This window comes from Dendrobium catenatum, unplaced genomic scaffold, assembly GCF_001605985.2.
Source record: "Dendrobium catenatum unplaced genomic scaffold, ASM160598v2 fragScaff_scaffold_862, whole genome shotgun sequence".
Taxonomy (NCBI): domain Eukaryota; kingdom Viridiplantae; phylum Streptophyta; class Magnoliopsida; order Asparagales; family Orchidaceae; genus Dendrobium; species Dendrobium catenatum.
In genome coordinates, this window is record NW_021319324.1 from 481,168 (window position 1) to 502,847 (window position 21,680).

The following is a 21,680-nucleotide window of genomic DNA, read 5'->3' on the forward strand; positions in this document are numbered from 1 at the left end:
ATATATATATACTATACTATATAATATATATATATTCATGGTTCGAGAATAGTGAGGTGATACTAGAAAAACATTCTTAAATTTTTATAAATTTCCATGAATTTCTATAAATTTTAAATGAGTGAAAATAAATAAAATATGTTTAAATGTTTTTTTAAAATTTTATTGAAACATATCTAGTTGATGCCATGTTAAAGTTATATAATTAAATGAATTTAAATAGTTTAAATAATAATAATAATAATAATAATAATAATAATAATAATAATAATAATAATAATAATAATAATAATAATAATAATAATAATAATAATAATAATAATAATAATAATAATAATAATAATAATAATAATAATAATAATAATAATAATAATAATAATAATAATAATAATAATAATAATAATAATAATAATAATAATAATAATAATAATAATAATAATAATAATAATAATAATAAAGAATTTTATAAATTATGAAATTATATGCAACTCAACTTGATTTGTTGGTTGGGAGCTTTCGCTATCAATAAATAGTTTTGGATTTATAGCTTATATATGTGATGTATGTGTGATTTTGATTTAATTGTTTCAGAAATCCCAAAAAAAAATATGAAATTATTAAGATTAACATGTAAAAAAATGATTAAGATTAAGATTAATATGTAAAAAATGGAATAGAATTTTCAAAACTAATAAGATTGATTTCATATTTGTTTGTTAAATTTATAATTTATAATTCTTTAATAAAATTCTAAAGGATTAACTAATTCACTTTATCCCCATTCTGTAGTATTGCATGATCTAGGTTATGAAATGGCAAAGAAATCACATCCCAATGACTTCTCCTAATTTTCTACCATCGCCAATTAAATTGGGAAAGGGTAGTGAGAAGTAAACAAGGGGGTTAATAATGAATATATAGAGAGCAGGTAAGACAAAGTAAATTTGCATTTCTTTCTCCTTGATCGATTAACATAATTATGATAAGCTAAACTCTTAACTATAAAGGTTATGTCTGCTTTGGCCTAATGAGCTCACTGTTTTGTCTCGTTAGTGTAACTTCCTAGGAAGTCATCCATCTCAAAATTTCTCCGCACGGGCACACTTAAATTTGGAGTTTCTTAATGAAATTACAACTATTATACTGAAAGGCACCTCGATGCTAGCATGGGTGACCTAAATGTTATAAAAGATCAACTGCTATCTCATAGGGGTCAATATCTTGAACCTTATATGAAACAAAGTTATACGTGACGGAAGCCACCACTTGAACTTATAGGGGCCACCTCTATAAATTCTATCTACCTGGTTGATGATTCTAGAATAATCCTAAAATCATCCACTAGACAAATATGACTCTAGAGGTGGCTCTTACAAGTTCAAGTAGTGGCATCTGCCATGTAGCGCATTATCCCATATAGGGTTCAAATGGTGACACATATGGTGTAGCATTTTATCTTGTATGACACTTAATTCTCATCTTCCTGTTAGTGTAATAGTTAACTTTTTATTAAAAAACTCTCAAATCAGGCATGCTCGTAAGGGAAAAATTCTTGGAATGGTGTCCTTCTAGGAAGCTCCACAAACAAGATAAAACCTATTGTGGTCCAAGAGTCGAATCTTGTGTTTTGAATATTATAAATATTATTGGATAATTATTTACTTATTCATGCTCTATATATTGGATTTTTTTGTGTCACTAATCATTTTAGGTACAACATTAAAGAATTGAGACTCAATATGATGTAATGTCAATGTATAAGTCAGTCTATGCTTAACAGAGTCTGAAATTTTTTTATTTTTTTGAGTCATTTTATGTATTAGGTGTATGTTGACTAAACAATCGTGCACACACACACACACACAAGGAGAAGAAAAGTTGAATATTTAAATTTTTTTGTTAATCATACTATACGATATATTCAAAAAAATTAATTAAATGAGATTAATTAATTATGGGCTATAAGTAATCATACTATACGACCATCACTTCATATAGGACAATCACATATTTTAAGAAACCCTACCAACGAATTCTGGTTAATTAAATTAGGCAAAATTTGAAATTTAAAATTTAAAATTTGAAAAGATCATGTTGTTCAATCCATATCATATTGTACGAACATTAATTAAAATTGCCTAATTTAATTTTGAGGATTAAGGAATTGAATAAGATTTAATCATCATTAATAATAATATAGTACAATAATATATTGTATTATATGATTCACTTGAGAACTCGCTGGATGATCCTTGGTTCGTACTGAATGATCTTTGATTTAATTGAAATAATCATAATGTATGATATGTGCATCGTAGTATACAACCAGAAAGCTTAATACTTAAAATTTGGATTCTTTAGAGGCGACTTTATAAATTCTTGTTATGATTTTAGGGTAAGAGTTCTTGAACAGTTAGAGGCGTTTTCATCTTGGGAGAGAATTTGAAGAGTCCACTTCATAAGGGAGAGGTGAGGTTGAAAGAGGGAGTTTGCCTTGGCGGTGTCAAGGGATGTAAGGGGATTCACATGGTTGACTAGTTAGCCCGCACCTTGAGTCCTCTAGTTGTGTTATTGTGGAGCTCTTGGAAAGGAGCTCTAAGAAGTAGAATCTTTTGTGCAAAAGGCTGATAAGTCGAGGAGGCTACGTATTGGAATCTCCATTGGAGCAAGGAGCTGAAAGGATGGGCAAAATCTCCACTAGAGCGAGGAGCTGAAAGAAGGGACAATATCTTCACCGAAGCAAGGAGCTGAAAGGAGGAACGACATCTCCGTCGAGTCAGAGGTTAGAGGAGAGAGATTCTTCAGGTTTTGAAGAGTCTGTAAGGACATCCCCGCCAAACACATTGCTAAAGGAGCATAACTTAATGAAAATACACAAAGAGGAGAACCTTTAGGGAGTTTTCAACCGAATCATTATAAATCCAGTTTGTGTACTCTTTACTTTCTTGCAATTTATATTTCGTACTTTGATTTTACTTTTTCTTATCTTCAGGGGAAATTTCTAGAGTTTAGGTTTGGTTATCTTTGTAAAAAAAATTATGTGAGATAAATCTCTGATTAAAATTTTGGTTTGAAATAAAAAAAAATAAAATAATAATAATTCATTTATTTATTTTCCAATGTTAAGAAAAACAAAAAAAATCCTATTTTCTTTTTTTTTTAATATTGTATTTTCTTAAAAAACTTCCACATATCATATTTTTATCGTAAGCAAAGAATTTTTTAAAATATCAATTCACCTCCCTCTTGATGTACCATAAGCACTTTTCAAAATTGTGAGGTCATTAAGCTCAAACAGACAATATATCAATAATTAAGAGTTTAACTTCTTTATACTTAACATGTTTCACACAAGTAGCTAGCCTTGGGTTTAGGAAACTAGAGGATTAAGGATGCAACGCCAAAATAAGAACATATCATAAACTCCAACAATGAAGTATTATCATCATTAACATCACATATTTTAACACAACAAAAACAATAATGACTTGACAAACTCTTTAATTTTGGATTTAACAATGTTTGCAATCTACTACACATCCCATCTTCACTTAGGTGGAGCTTTCTCATGGTACTTAAGTAGCATGCGATCAGAAGAGATTCAATTCTCCCACCAAAATATCAAGGCTAACCACTCTGAGGGATATCAAATTGATTGCAATTATTTAAAGCACTCCTTCCAGATAGAGCTTAAGTAATGTATTGAGACCTATGTAAGGGCTCTAGGTGATGATGTTACCAAATGAACATAATTCAAACTCATAAGTTCAAAAGATAAATACAAATTTAAATTTGAGTTGACCAATATATTTAGAAATTGGGCTCGCATTTCACTATAATTATATTGAAAAATCCCAAAAAATGACTTTTGACTTTTAAGAAAATCAGCCTTAAACTTTAGATTTACGATGAGACAATTGTTGAAGTAATATCTCGAACATAAGTCTATTGCAATCGCAGGTACATGACTTATAACTTAAAACTTGATATGAATTTAAGTAAGTTTGACCATTATTCTTACAATCTTTCCTGAAACAATTACCATGTAAACATACCGAAGATCTAAAGAAATCATAACATCATAGTATTTATGCAAATGCTAGATATGTCTAAGCTATTTTAAATTTGAGAGCTAGGTCTTATGACTTAGCCACAAAAAGGTAAATAATATGGCCATATTTGTACAAATGCTAACTCAACAATATAACCATATTCTTATATTTATAATATTGTTAACCTTTAAATTCCTTTCTTTTGATAATAATGTCAAAAGCTTATGTACAAGACGTAAAGTACTTATAATTTTCATAAAATATATAAGCATATTTATAATTGAACCTCCAAAGGCTATAACAAAATAAATTAGAGATTAAATACTTGGATCTACTTTAACATAAATCTAATATGAATTATTTATATATTTCACTTATCACAAAACAGATCTAAAGGCTTGAAACCCTTCAGGATCTTCTTTTTTTTATTAGAGCATCCTGACACAAAAATTTTCCTATGTTAATAAGCTCTAATAATCTTAATGTGAGATGAAGTAGATATAGTTAATATCTTAAAAAGTAAAATAATGCCTAAGGATTATAAATATGAAAATAGCCTAATAACTAAGAACTATGATGGACCGATGTTGTGCTAGAGAAGATATGTTATTCCTAAGATGACACAATCATAAATTGTCCTTATTGATAAAATTGAGTGTAGAGAAGCAAAGATAAAGAAGATGTAGCCACCTCAAATTTGCTTTATTTGTGATAGATTTCTTACTGCTTTCTAAAACAACTTCTTAGTTTAATTTTTTTTTAGTTTGTATTAAAAGCACCATATTATGATTACTTATTCATGCACTATATATTGGATTTTTTTTTGTCACTAATCATTTTAGGTACAATATACACCGAGCAGCATCAAAAGTTTGAGACTCAATATAGTGTAACGTAGTGTATAAGTTAGTTTGTGTTTAACAAAGTCTAAATATTTTTTATTTTTTGAGACATTTTATGTATTAGGTGTATGCTGACTAGATAATCATGCTCACACACAAGGATATGAAAAGTTGAATATTTGATTTTTTTTCTGTTAATCGTACTATATGATCTATTCAAACTAAAATTAATTCAAATATTTGAGATTAATTAATTATCGGTTATAAGTAATCTATTGTACGACCATCACTTTGTACAGGACGATCACATACTTTTAGAAACCCTGCCGTCGAATACTGGTTAATTAAATTAGGCAAACTTAAATTTTAAAATTAAAATGATTGTAATATACGATCCATTTCTACTATACAAACATTAATTAAAATTGCTTAATTTAATTTTGAGGATTAAGGATTTGAATCAAATATAATCATCATTAATGATTATATAGTACGATAATATATTGTATTGCACGATTCACAAAAGAACTCATTGGACGATCTATGATTTAATTGAAATAATCATATTGTATGATATGTGCATCATACTATATATCAGAAGGCTTAATACTAAAAATTAGGAGTTTTAGAGTCCACTTTATAAACTCTTGTTATAACTTTAGGGGAAGAATTCTTGACAGTCAGAGGCATTTTCTTCGTGATAAAGAACTTGGAGAGTTCACTTCATAAGGTAGAGAGGAGGTGAGGTTGAGAGAGGGAGTTTTCCTTGATGGAGTCAAGGGATGTGAAGAGATTCACACGGTTGATTGGCTAGCCTGCACTTTGAGTCCTCCAATTGTGTTTTGGTGGAGCTCTTGGAGAGGAGTTCTAAGAAGTAGAGTTTTTGATGTGAAAGATTTGTTAGCCGAGGAGGCTAAGGATTAGAATCTCCATCAGAGTGATGAGCTGAAAGGATGGATGGCATCTCCGCTAGAGCGAGGAGTTGAAAGGAGGGATGACATCTCCACCGAAGCATGGAGCTAAAAGGAGGGAGGACATCTTCTTTGGGCTGAGAGGTTGAAGGAGGGAGATTCTTTAGGAATTGAAAAGTCTTTAAAGGCTTCTTTGCTTAGCATGTTGTTAAATGAGCATGACTTAGTAAAAATACCTAAAGGGGTGGACCTTTGGGGAGTGGACGTAGATCTTTTTCAATCAAACCATTATAAATTTGATTTGCGTACTCTTTACTTTCTTGCAATTTACTTTCCAAACACTAGTTTTACTTTTGATTATCTTTGTGAAAGATTTCTTAAGTTTACGTTTGGTTATCTTTGTAAACAATTTCTTTAGTTCACTTTTGATTATCTTTGTGAAAGAAATTTATGGGTGATAAATCTCTGATTAAAGTTTTGGTTTGAAATTAAAAGATAAGATAATAATAATACTATTCTTATATTTACTTTTTTAAAAGTAAAAAAAAAAATCTTATTTGATCTTTTATTTTTTATTTAAGTATTTTATTTTTTCAAAAAGCTTCCACATATCATATTTTGATTTTAAGCAAAAGATTTTTTTTTTTTAAATATCAATTCAATCTATTGTAAACCTGATTCAAGCACTGTGATTTTGATAATAATAAAGATCATTGTGTCTGATGTTACTTTCTCTTATTTTTGTGACCAGACCTACTTTTTTTTTTTTTTTTTTTTTTTTTTTTTTTGCACTAATGTTTTTGGAAATCAGTCCACGTACCGTTCACTTGTAATTCTGATTAGCTCAAGACTAGGTAGACAAGGGTTACAATATGTATTTTTTAATTTGTGTTATATTTTTTTCTTTTTTTGAGTCGTATCATGTAATTGGGTGGATATCATTGCTGAGTAACCTTACACACACATAGGGGGAGAAAGAAAAATATTTTTGCGAGAGTTATTTTTTAAAGAAATTCGTATTATACTATTTTAGCTTCATATTATACAACCCTGTTTTGTACTATACAATTTGAATTTGTATTGTATAATACATTATTGTGATGCCCCAGAATCTAAATTGGAAGAATTATTTTGTTAATCTTTTAATAAATAATAATTAGAGTTATCTAATATCATCTATTAGTAATAAATAATATAACATATTCTAAAATTTAAAACATCGAAGTACACATCTATATTCATTCCCAAAAATCTTATACAATATTCATGATCAACACAATCATATCATAACCATTATGTCCTGAGTGCAAAAAAATAACTAAACAAAAAGCAGCATAACCTGAAGATAATAAATCCATATAATAATGAAAATAATGTCTCAAGAACATGCATTTTAGTAGTCATACTAAATAAGTAAAAAGTACTAGCTAACACGGTATTTTTTAGTGTTAGTATTAATGTTAGTAAACTGTGGGCTTAGTAAATAGAGTCATCATTTTTTGCCCATCGACATAATAATAATCTCCTTATAACTCACATCCAGTGTATAATGTGAATTAGTAGAGGATAACATCAAACCATAATATTTAAATGAAAGCTCATCGGCCCACTATCCTGTACATTAACAATCAGTCTCTAACCAATTGGTTAATCAATCTTTACTTGTTTGTTTCACACACGCATATTGTTATCACAATACTATAACAAAAAATAACGATCATCTATTACTCAAGCGCATATCCACATTCATTTTTAATAAATTATAACAAATAATACATAATTGAGCTTAATTAAGAAAATATCAAAATACTATAATGGTAGACAACAAAGAATCATATTAGACAAAAATACACATTTTCAGAAAATTATCAAAAATATCAAGAATTGCATAAAATGATATTTTAAGACTTTTAATGTACTACACTACTATTTTTAGAGGTCAAAATAAATTTTAGAGTAAACAAAAATCATTGTATTTTTCAAAATCACAAGGTGAAAATATCAAATAAATTTTCAAAATGCTCATAATCATGATCTCTATAACATACAAAAAGTTACACGGTGAAAGTTTTGTTAATATAAAGTTATTCATATTTGTCGGTAACAAAAATACAAATTCGATCAGAAAAATATCAAAAACTCAATATCTTTGAAATAAAAAATAGGATAAAGGTTCCTTACAACGTCACAAGCAATTTTTCCAGAGGCTCAATAGACAAAAATCGCACCGCAACCTCCAAAACCTACCTTTTCTTTTCTCTCTTAAATTCATTTTTTTTTCTATTAGCCGATTACTTAGAGTGAGTGAATGGCTTTTAATTGAATATATTAGCGCTTTAAGATATTTTTTTATAAAAATAATAATTTGATATTATATTATATATTTAATTAATTTCTTTGAGTATAAAATTAAATAAATTATTTTAGGACTTGAAAAATTACAAAAATTATCTATAAAATAAATCATTTTATTTATAAAATATTGATAAAATCAATTTGCAAATTGGATACCTCATCGTCTTGAAATCCTTACTTGTACCAATAGGTGCAGATTTCTTAAGGATTTATATCGGCGCCCAAAAATTACAAAAAAAATCATGTAAGTAAAATACTATGATAAAAATACTATAGTGAAGACAGATTATAATTTAGAGTTATAATGACTCTAGAAAAAAATTGTCAAACTAAAAAATATGGGTTATTACAACTACCCACCTTAAGAAAATATCATCCCCGACATTTTCCTTAAGGATTTAGACACAAAATCAATAAAAACTAAATTCGTACAATCAAAACTCAAATCAAATCAAAATAAACTCAAAACTCATTAAAAATTATAGAGTCAAAGAGTTCATTCTATCACATATTATTCAATTATACATGCAAACTAATGCACCTTAAACTACCCATTCTACCCTACTCTTAATCAATTCATACAGCTCTGGTAACAATTAATTTTTCCACCAACTATGCTCTGATATCAATCGTGATGTCTTAGAATTTAAATTGGAATAATTATTTTGTTAATCTTTTAATAAGCAATAACTAGAGCTATCTAATATTATCCATCGGTAATAAATAGTACAACAACATCATCAAGCCTTTATCCCACTACGTGAATCCTTTTTCTCCATTGTGTCCTATTAAAAGTCAAATTCTCATTTAAATCTAATAAAGAAAGGTCATTCCTAATATTTTCTAAACAAGTCTTTTTAGGTATACCCCTACCTTTTTTAACATAAGAAAAATCTAATACCTCTACTCTCCTAACCGGATCATTGGAAAGCTGCCGTTTTATGTGACCAAACCATCTAAGGCGACTCTCTCTAATCTTATCTTCTACTGGAGCTACTCTAACCTTTTCACGTATATGCTCATTTCGTATCCTATCTCTAAGGGTAAAGCCACTCATCCACCTGAACATCCTCATCTCTTTCACACTTAACTTAGTATTATGCTTCTCTTTTAATGGTCAACATTCGGCACCATAAAGCATTACAGGCCTCACTATCATCTTATAGAATTTTTCCTTAAGTTTGAGGGGTACATTTCTATCACATAGCAATCCGATGCATTCCTCCACTTCAACCATCCAACTTGAACTCTGCTGGTAATAAATAGTACAACATATTCTAAAATTTAAAACATCAATGTACGCTATTATATTCATTTCAAAAAATCATATATAATACTCATAATCTACATGATCATATCATAACCATTATATCTTGAGTATAAAAGAATAATTAGAACAAAAAGAAATAGAACTTAAAGAACCTGACCAGCTCACACTCCTGCTCCCATGCCTTAACCTGAAATCATTTAACAATATATAATGAGCTTAAAAAGCCAAACATGTCACCAAAACATATAACTGAATTCAAAGCACGGTAAAAAAGCAATATGCAAGTTAAGGATCAAATCATAGAAGTAGTAGTTATATGATCATTGAATAAATACAAGAATAGTAAAATTTCAAATGCAGTAGTAGTAAAATTTATAAACAGTAAAATACTACAATACAAAAGCAGTAAACCAGTTCAAGTGTCAAATGTATAAATAAATCATATCTCTCTATTTGAATAAAACATTAAAAAAAAATAAATACTATCTAAATCAATCAATGCATTAAATCATATAAAAATATACACATGCTATCTAAACCTTAAATATTACGTGTTCAGTATATCACATGTATAATATATGTACAATAAAATAGTAGTATCAAATAGTATTAGTATGCATATCAGTAAAAGTAACAATATAGTGGCAGGAGTAGTAGAATAATATAATAACAGTAAATCCATGTAGTAATAATAAATCCATATAATAATATGAACAATATCTTAGGAACATGCATTTCAAATCACACTAATAAGTAAGAAGTATTGACTATCATGATATTTTTTAGTATTAATATCAATGTTAGTATATCGTTGGCTCAGTAAATAGAGTCATCACTCTTTACCCGTCGACACAGTAATAATCTCCTTATAACTCATAACTAGTGTATCACATGAATTAGTAGAGAATAACATGAAACCAAGATATTAAAAGAAAGCTCGTAGGCCCACCAACATGTATAGGTCAACCAGTCTCCAACTAACGGGTCAATCAGTCTTTACTTGTTTATTTCACACATATATAATATATCACAATACTATAATAGTAATAGCAATCATCTATTACTCAAGCACATATCCACATCCATTTCTAATACATTGCAACAAATAATGCATAATTGAGTGTAATTGAGAATATGTTAAAATGCCATAATGGTCTATAATAAAGAATCTTATTAGACAAAAAGTACACATTTTTAAAAAAATTATCAAAATATCAGGAATTATATAAAATAATATTTTAAGACTTTTACTGTATTACACTATTATTTTTAGAGGTCAAAATAAATTTTGGGATAGACAAAAATTATTCCATTTTTAAATTTATAGGATAGAAAATCTCAAATAAATACTCAAAATGCTTATAATCATGATCTTTATAACATACAAAAAGTTATGTGGGGAAAGTTTTGCCAATACAAAGCTATTCATATTTTTTGATAATGAAAATACAAATTTGATCAGAAAAATGTCAAAAATTCAAAATATTTGAAATCAGAAATAGGGTAAATGTTTCTTACAGCGAGAGGAGCAATTTTTCCAAGAGGCTCGACAAACAAAAATCGCACCGCAACCTCAAAACCTAGCTTTTTCTTTCTTTCTTCTCTTTTTTCTATTAAATTCCTTTTTTATCTTTGTTAGATGATTGCTTAGAGTGAGTGAATGACTTTTAATTTAATATATTAGTGCTTTAAGATATTTTTAATAAGATAATAATTTAATATTATATTATTTATTTAATTAATTTTTTAGTATAAAATTCAAATAAATTATTTTAGGACTTCAAAAATTACAAAAAAATATTCAAAAAATAAATCATTTTATTTAAAAAATATTGGTGAATTTGGTTTGTAAATCGGATACTGTCCCGAAATACTTATACCGATAGGTGTAGATTTCTTAAAGGTTTTTGCTGGTGCCCAAAAATTACTAAAAAATTCATATAAGTAAAATACTATAGTAAAAATACTATGGAGAAGATAAATTGTAATTTGAAATTATAATGACTTCAGAAAAAATTAGCAAAGTCAAAATACGAGTTATTACAATTATGTTCTAACAAAACCCTAGCTGATAGAGGTTAAGAAGATACTAATTATATGCTGATCGTACCATACGATTTGGTTTTTACTGTACGCCCTAATTAAATCTTTCTTAATTAATCCCTCGATATTAGGCAATCAAATCATGAACAATTATTATGATCCATCGTATTATATGATATAGTTCATACTATACGATTACCCGTATACAAAATTGGTCATCTCATGGATCGTACTAAATGAAATCCATGATTTTTGTACTGATCATATCGTACGATGTCCATAGTACTAGAAGACCGCCCATGTACAAAGTTGGTCGTTCTAAGGATCATCCCAAATGAACATAAGAAATTTCTACTATTCATACCGTATGATATTTTGATTGTATTGTACGAAATGTTATGAAAGTTAAACAACTCATATGAATGATCTTGCTGGATGAGTCTGAATTGCACTGATTGTACTATACAATATGTGTATCATACTGTATAAATAGAAGATGGATCTTTTGAAATTTAGTATTTTTTGAAGTCCACTATTTAAGGATTTCTAATACTTTTATTAAAAGATCTTTTACTGTTGGGTTAACCTAAGTGAGAGCGTAGAGAAGGAAGAGAGGAGAGATTTGAGAGAGAAAGAGAGAGATCCTTATGTGGGGGAGTTGTGAGGGATTCCCAAAGGTTGCTCCAAGTAAGGTTTCCACCATCTTCATCAGACTTCTTCCTTAGTTTTTAGTGGCTTTGGGAAGACTTTCGTCAGTATTAGGTCCAAGGTCCTCTGCCTACACCAAGAGGGAATAAAAGGATTTCAAGGTTCTATGCTACTCCAAGATGGAGTGAAAGAATTTTTAGGTTCTCTATCTACTCTAGGAGGGAGTAAAAAGATTCAAGGTGCTCTACCTCATCAGATCGGTGAAAAAATTTTATAAGGGCTTCTCGGTGTTGTTGTGGGGGGAAAAGAAGACACACTACTTTTAGCGCAATACCTGAAAAGGAGGTTTCAGGGGAGTGGACGTAGGTCAAGTTGATCGAACAACTATAATTTTGGTGTGTTCTTTTTATTTATTTTTCAAGTTTTAATTTCTACATTATTTTGCAATTTATTATGTGTTTGAAATATCTGATTTTTGTTATTGTGAAATTAGTTATACTTCAACATAAATTATTTATTTTAAAATATTCAAAAAATTTCAAATTTTTTTTGCCTTAATAAAATTGTTAAAATAACCAATTCACCCCCTTTTGATTAGCCTCAGGCTAGTTCTGTAAGGTTTAACAACTTTGACGAACTTTCACACCCTCTCTTAGTGTATTATAAGTACTTTCAAAACTGTGAGGCCATTAGGCTCAAATGGACAATATCTCGATAATTAAAAGTTTAACTTTTTTCTACTTAACATTTTTCACACAAGTAGCTAGCCTTAGGTTTAGGGAATTAGAGGATTAAGGATGCAACACCAAAATAAGAACATATTATAAACTCCAACAATGCATCAATATTATATATAATTATTATTATAATTCAAATGTTTTTGAAGTGATTTTTTTAATGAAAATTCCAAATTTTAGCACCGTGCCTTGTCGAATAAGAGAGAGGAAATATAGAGAAGGTTGTTTGGTGATTTTTCATCCATTTATTTTGTTAAGAGATTTTTTCTATTTAATGAAAGTAACTCAGATCTCATTTTAGTTTTTAATGATTTTAATTATTATATAGATTTTTTTATAATTAACAAAATTAATTATTTCCTAATGCATTTTGATTGTGGAATTTGCATAAGCAAGAAAAGCTGGCTGTTAACACTATAAAGTATGCTGCTATTAAAATATAATACCTTGCACAAGAGGGTACGTGAGCCAACAAACTTTCCTTTAAAGATGTTTTGTGGTGTTATCCTGTTTGTAGCATGTAATAGATGATCGATTATGCCGACCGGCCTCTTTATCAATTTAATGAAGTAACGTGCAATGATAATTAATTAATTGGATAAGTGATAATTGATATGATTGATGACTAACTAGGAATCAATTGAGATAAAAGATGTTGAAAATACCACATTAAAGTTGGATTTCCTATCTTACTAAATTATATATTGATGCATACATATATTGATAACACTGATGATATTGACATATACATTAATATCATTGACATTATTAGATGCATTGATAATAAATAAATAGATGATGCATATTAATAGATAATATATATTATTTTAGTGATTTATGAATGATTTTTGTACCGATATTTTACAGATTTATTGAATTTTATACCAATTATTAATTTTTAGGTTTATTGTAATGATTCACTATTTTTATTATTGATTATTTTGAGTTCTATTGATATTATTTGGTCATTAACTATTATTGATTATATTAGGTTGAGTATATCATATTGCTTCTTTAGTCCTTGCATTGAAAGATTTAGTTAATTTTGGATTACTATTGGGCTTTTGAGCCTATTATATAGATTTTTAATGATTTCAGGTCGGGAAAGCGGTTAAAACTAGTCGAAGTAAGATTGTCAAAGATCCTCAAGTTTTCTTTAAATTTTAGTTATGTATATTTGTTTATTCTTTATAGTAGAGTGATCTCCTGACCAGTGTAAATGATATTTTATGTGAATAAATAGCAAAATATCTTGATGTATATGATTTTAGTTGCTTTGATTGGCTATTGTTTATATTGATGATTTTATAAAAGCTCTGGTATATTCTTAAAATGATAAATAAATATTTCTTCCAAATTTTATTTTGGGGCGTTCCCTCCTATGACAATTATGGGATGAGTGACCTAATGAGAATTTACACAAACATGACAAAATCATGAGGCTCTTAAGCTAAAGAAGACAATACATCAATAATTAATAGTATGGACTGTTACAAGTATCATCATTAACATTACATATTTTAACACAACAAAAGCAATCAAGACTTGACAAACTCTTTAATTTGGGATTTCACAATCTTTGCAATCTACTACACATCCCATCTAACCACTCTGAGGGATATCAAATTGATTCCAACTACTTAAAGTTATCCTTCTAGACAGAGCTTAGATAAAGTATTGAGACCTAGTTAAGGGCTCTAAGTGGTGATGTTAGTAAATGAACATAATTCAAACTCATAAGTTCAAAAGATAAATAGAATTTTGAACAACTTAGAAGAAAAAAAAATATTTTCAAAATAATGAATAAAAATGCATAAATTTGGAATTAGGGTCTATGTTTCTAGAAATTTTCCATCATCCAATATGACCGGCTATAAAGGGAAAGACTCACACTCCCATAAAATTAAAGTCCTATGATTAATTATATCCCATGAGGATTCATGTATTGATAATTTTTTTTTTAATATTGATAAATATTCTTATGATTTCAAAGTTTGTGTGAAGTATTTGATATTGACATTTTAAAGAAAAAGATTTGCTCACCTTTTAGAAGAGAATTTTACAAAGATGTCTAAGAAGAAATTGATATTTAGTATTTTAATACTTCAATTTAAATTTGAGTTGACCAATATATTTAGAAATTGGGACTCACATTTCACTATAATTATATTGAAAAATCCAAAAAAGAACTTTTTGACTTTTAAGAAAATCAGCCCCAAATTTTAGATTTAAGGTAATACTTTTGTTGAAGTAATACCTCAAACTCAAGTCTAATACAATCGCATCTAAATGACTTATAACTTAAAACTTGATATGAATTTAAGTAAGTTCGACCATTATTCTTACAATCTTGCATGAAAATGATTACCATGTAAACATACCCAAGATCTAAAGAAATCATAACATCATAGTATTTATGCTAGATATGTCTAAGCTATTTTAAATTTAAGAGCTATGTCTTATGACTTAGCCACTAAAGCTAAGCAATATGACCCTATTTGTACAAATGCTAACTCAGCAATATGATCATGTTCTTATATTTTATAATATTGTTAACCTTTAAATTCATTTCTTTTGATAATAATGTCAAAATCTTATGCACAAGATGTAAAGTACCTAAAATTTTCATAAAATATACATGCATATTTATAATTGAACCTCCAAAAGCTATAATGAATAAATTTGAGATTAAATTCTTCGATCTACTTTAACATAAATTCAATATAAATTATTTATATATTGCACTCATCACAAAGTAGATCTAAAGACTTTAAATCCCTCCGGATCTTTTGTGTTGATTAGGGCTTGCTGACACAAATTTTTCCCTATGTTAATAAGTCATAATAATGTTGGGGGTGAGATGAATCACATACAACTAATATCTTAAAGAGTAAAATAATGTCTAAAGAATAAAACTAAGAAAATGACCTAATAGCTAAGAACTATAATGTGCCGATGTTGTGTTCGAGAAGATATGTTATACCTAAGATGACACAATCATAAAGTGTCCTTATCGATAAATTTGAGTGTAGAGAAGCAATGATAAAAAAGATGCAGCCACCTCTAATTCACAGGTAGGCATGCTCATGCGACCTCAACTTAACCCTAATGACATCTCATATAAACACATTATGATCTTGAACAATTGAGTAGTAGAAATGAAAAGCAACAAAATGATACTTGATGATAAAAGTAGCTTAAGGTTTCCTTTGTGACAACTTTTTTATTTATTCTAAAAACAATTTTTTAGTTTAAAAATTAAAATTCTTATACTAAAAAACTACCTTAAGAAGCAGTAAGAAAGTTGTCCCAAACGAAGCCTAAATGTAACCAAACTTAGGCTTCATTTGTGATAGATTTCTTACGGCTTTCTAAAACAGCTTATTAATTTAAACTTTTTTACTGCTTTTTAAAACAGCTTATTAGTTTAAACTTTTTTAGTTTTAAAAAAATTGTGTACTAAGAAATTATTTTAGAATGCAATAATAAAACTATCCCTATATATATTATATTACTATTAAATAAATTGGTTAGTGGTTTCAAAATTAATTCATTTAAATTTTATATCTTAAAAATATTCATATGTATTTAATTTCTAATTTAAACGAGCTTAAACAAATATTAATTCAACATAATTCCGGGCATTCATCGAGTGCATTCGTTCACCACAGTACCACCGAAGCCATTCGCCACGACCCTTCTCGGCGCATCCACCGCGCCGTAAACGCGATTGCCGGAGAGCGATAATCAAGCCAGACACCGATATACGAGGGAGAAATTATCTAGGAATTATTATTAAGCGATATATCTGCCCGGTACGCACCTGAAGGGATTTCGTAGTTTATATATTCACATCACGAAGGTGAGTTTTTACGGCAATCGGCGATTTCTTTACGATTTGATTGGGCACCGCTGCTCGAATTCTTGGATCCTGGTAATTTTTTTAGCTCATCATACTCTGGTGCCTTTCTTTATAGGGATCCTGTGGAAATTTGGGTTCTCGGCATCTGTGAATTTCTGTTTTAAGGGCATTCGTAGAGCGTAGGTTGTTCGATATCTCTAATTTTGCTTCTGGATGATCGAGGACTGTAATAGGTTCGACGCACTTTTTTGTTTGTGAATTGTTTTTTCGGTTGGCTTATGGTGCTGGCTTGAAAAAATTGTTGATTTTGACATAAGTGTAAAGTGCTGGGTTTTGTTGAAGTTAGGATGTTGATAATTTGGTTTTTGCGGGATTTGTGCATGGAAGCGTGGGGATAGAATTTGCTCATCCTCATTCCTGACTTGTTTGTGTTGTTTATTGAGCCTTGCTTCAAGTTATGCACAGTTAGGGTTGGTCTTGAGTTTTCCTGCAAGATTTGTGCAAGTGAAAGGCGTTCTACCATTTTTCTGCTGGGGAGGAAATCGAAAACTTATTTTGGTGAAGTTGTTTGTGCTTTATGTTGGTATCAGGTAGGGGTTCAGAGATGAACTCCACCATGGATGAGATCAATCTGCTGCGGCAAGCTGCTCAGCGCCATCAATTGGTAATGAGGGGGATGGGGGAAGAAATTGACTTAGAAATAGGGCCAGGAGATGATGATCCTTCATTTACTGGCACACCACTTGTGGGTGTACCTCCACAAGAATGTTCTGTTGAAGAACAAGAAGACCACAAACAGCTCCTTTCGGGTTCTCAGGTGCCTGTTGAAGAGCTGCAAGACCTTGGGAAAATGCCGCAGGCTAAAAGAAAGAAGAAAGTAGTGAAGAAGTGGAGGGAAGAGTGGGCGGACACATATAAATGGGCTTATGTAGATATTCATGAAGGCACAACTAGGATATTCTGTTCAGTTTGTAGAGAGTATGGAAGGAAGCATAGGCGAAACCCTTATGGAAATGAGGGAAGTAGAAACATGCAAATGAGTGCATTGGAAGAGCACAATAACAGTTTGCTTCATAAGGAAGCTCTTAGGCTCCAAGTGGCATCAAAGGACAAGACTCTACCTGTAGTTGAGAGACCTGTTTATGTGAAAGGTAACATCTTTTTTGACGTGTACTTTCATGTTGAAATTTCAAGGCCAGTGGAGATGTTACTGTTTTTCCACTAAGTAATTATTGCTGCAATGGTTTTTCCAATTATTGGCTGCTATGTTTGTGTTGTGTCTTCTCAACAATCTATACAATTATAGCTGCAGTACGAAAGATGCTTCAATTTGCATTTATCAAGTCGTTGAATGGAAACTTATGTATATTATTGCTACATTCTATGTACTTTCATTTCTAGCTGCACATTATATGTTCAACAAGTTTGTTGCTTGTTAATTGCCCATCTACTCAAACGCAGTTACATGTGAACACATATTTGATCATTTGTGATTTTTACTATTAGAAGGCCAAGTCCTTGTGTGAATATTGGGTACTTGAATCAAAGGTATTGGACAATATGTTAGATTTATCATCTCTCATGTAAGTGGCAGGAGATTTTTAACGAAGCAACAAAATGGTAGAATTTTATTTTTCATTTTTTTCATCCTCTTCAATTAAAACATAGCTTTAAGTGGTCAGATTTGACTTCTAAAACCCATTGTAATCTACTCTATTTGCTGATTCTTAAAGTTTAGATTGTTTATCAAGTCAGCAAAATTACTATTTTTGAACATATGTTTTCATTTTTCTTGTGAAACTGATTTTTGGTCATCCTCCACTCATCGAAAAATTATAGCTTTAATGTCAAAAACTGCTGGTTCGATTGTTGAATCCATCTTAAAGAGGGATCCTCATGAAGTTGAATTTTTACAATCAGTTCAAGAAGTGATAAACTCTCTGGAGCCAGTGCTTTTGAAGAGTTCTCAGTAAGTTATCTGATAAAGATTTTACTTTGACTACTTTAGTCAGGGGATACACGCTTTCTTTTTGACACTTAAAATTGTACTATGCCCTTCATCTATGTATAAGGTATGCCCATATTTTGGAGCGTTTGTTAGAACCAGAGCGAATGATCATTTTTCGGGTGCCTTGGGTTGACGATAGGGGAGAGACACATGTAAATAGAGGCTTCCGTGTGCTATTCAGTCAGGTGTTGGGTCCATGCAGAGGTGGTCTCCGATTTCACCCATCTATGAATCTTAGTATTGCCAAATTCATAGCTTTTGAACAGGTATGTTTTGTGTTTTAATTTGGGAAAATTTCCTTAATTATGTTGTTTTGAATCAGGATATCTTATTAGTATTATTTACTTTGCTTGGCAAGTATTTACTAGCACACATGTTGCTGATAGATTTGATTTATATTTTTGGTTTCTATTTTTTTTTTACATTGATGATTATGGTGGTATTAATCAGGAACATCAGTATGATTCAAAGTAATATGGAAGCCTTAGGATTTAGTATTTGGAATTAAAAAATTAATAGAGGACTTTGGTTGCACTTTGCTTGAGATAGTTTGGTTATTAATCTTTTAAGCTTCATTTTGTAATGCTATTGTTTTTGCTTGTTATATAAATAGTTACCTCTATGTTGACTAGATTAGAGCTAAGATTTTAGCTCGAAGCTCAAAATGAATCAAACCAGAAGAACTAAACTACGATCCAAATTTTGAATATGTATAATCTTCAAGCAAATTTTATGTTGGGTTTAGATCATATTGATTTAATTTGCGATAAACTTGAAATATACATAGTATGCATATATATTTATTAATTTTGTATATTCATATTTGTGCACATATGTATATGGGTATTATAAATATATGAATATGCTTATTCGGCATTAAAAAAAAAAGAAAAGGGAAAAATAAATTATTTGAGTCGGCTCAAATTCAACCTGATATGAGCCAAGTTGACTTGAAATTGAATCATTTCGATCCACAAGCCAATTTCGAGCCAGCTTATATACGTTCGAGTCGGGACTAGATCAAATTGAAATTTGATCTACACTACATGAGATGGGCTGCCCTAGTGTATTCTCCATGGTTGTGAAGTTGTGAAGGGGAATATGCATGAGGGATGAATTTTAATTATGCATTTCCCTTATACTAATTTTTTTTTGTTTTTGGCTGCTTTTTGGTAAGCATCTTATGGCCCATTTGGGGAAGCATTTTCTTTTTTTTTGCTTTTCATAAAGTTATCACAATTTTATTTGGCTACACCTTTTTTGTTTCTTTTCAGGAAAATTTTATGGTGGGAAGTAAGTTTTTTACAACCCTTTCTTCTAAAGTGTGGTAGCTATAAGAACATTGTTTCATGATTTTCTCTAAAAGTAAAAATTTATAATACTCATATTAATTTTTTAAAAATATACTCTCCAAACAATAGTTTTGTAACAGCATTTATAGAAAAATAAAGGGACCCTTAGACTCTATGCTTCACTACATTAACTTTTAGTTTGCTAATTCAGTCTATTAGATTCTTCTAACTTGTGTTATTCAATATTGCTATTGAACTATGTTCATAGCAACTTGTTATGAAAGTAATAAATTATCTCATAATTATAAATAATATTCAAGCAAACTATCTAATGGATTTTTTTGATCTTCTATTAAATATTTAATATTAATATATCATCATCAACTATAATTTTGAGCGTGGTGTTTCAATGAAATTAGGAATGTTTGTTCACTAAAAGTCAACGAAGTTATCATTTGATACTCCATATAATGAGCTTTGTAAAAGGGCTAAATTATTAGATGTCCCTTGCAATGCACGAAATATGAGAATACTGATATAAACGATATATGGTGCAACCTTTCCTTTTTAAGCTCAGAAAAATATCATAACTACAAGCTAACAAGTGAAGTTCTGTTTTTCACCTAAATTAAATGAATATAAAAAACAATGCAATGCACTATGAAAGTACAAGGTGATATACAAAACAATCTTTTCCCCTTCACAAGAAGAGGTTGAAAGAACAATAATCTAACATCTTTGTAATGTGAAGTCTTACCCCCTCCACCGCCCTAAAAAAAAGTGCAGAACCATTAACTATATTCTGTAGAAAATTATCATAATGAAAATGAAAGAACTCATAAATAGAGTTCTTTTAAGAATTACCAATCTTCTTCTCTCCGTGCCGCAAGGAAATATATTTCAAACAAAGGGATATCTTGTTTAACCTAAAGAGTGTATTATCTTCCTGCACTTTCATCATCTCAGTAATAATAAAAGCAAACTATTTCATTAAAAATAAAAAAATATGTAGAAAAGTACTTGCTAATATGTACTCCTTATGCCTAAAATTCCTTCTCATATCGACCAAGCTTGAAGTATTATATTAGAACAAAAGAGGAAAAAGAGGGGCTCAAATGGGAAAGATAAAAAGAAGGGAAATGAGAAGAACCTGTTCTCATCTTGAACATTTTAAATGTTAAAATTCTCAAAATAAGAAGAAAAAGAAGAATTAGTGTGAACTTTTCATTCATTGTTGTTCTTCTCACCAACTGGGGTATTTATAGAATAAAATATAACTCACTATCATTATTAACACTAATTGCTTGAATGGCTTATATGCTAATCATAGATTCACAATTTACTAATACTGCTTATATTTTGGATTTATTGCCTTCATTCCCTTCCCACAGCGATCTTAACCTCAAGTTCAATTTTACAAGTCGTTTCAATGGAGTTGGTTGCCATCCATTCAACTACAATCTCTCAAGTGGGTTTGTCATGCGCCATATGCTCCCAATTAAGTTGCAAAGGAAATCAATGAACACATAAGTAATTCCTAGTTTTCATCCAATAGAAATGGTAGGTATCAATGTTTAAAATTGCGTATTCGGGTATTGATAAATTTTTTATATACTAATGGATGAATAATATAAAACATAAAAAAGCATAAGATATGAAG

At 29.5% G+C, this 21,680-nt stretch overlaps 1 protein-coding gene across 1 annotated transcript in view; it reads left to right on the forward strand.

Moving 5' to 3' along the window:
* The first annotated feature begins 16,491 nt into the window (after window positions 1-16,491).
* LOC110105901 (NADP-specific glutamate dehydrogenase) overlaps window positions 16,492-21,680 on the forward strand; it is a 101,411-nt gene continuing 96,222 nt past the window's right edge. The window contains exons 1-4 of the mRNA XM_020835584.2: window positions 16,492-16,720; window positions 16,836-17,871; window positions 18,560-18,689; window positions 18,793-18,994. Of these exons, the coding sequence (XP_020691243.1) occupies window positions 17,298-17,871; window positions 18,560-18,689; window positions 18,793-18,994 (906 nt within the window). The 5' untranslated portion in view covers window positions 16,492-16,720; window positions 16,836-17,297. The remainder of the gene's footprint in view (window positions 16,721-16,835; window positions 17,872-18,559; window positions 18,690-18,792; window positions 18,995-21,680) is intronic.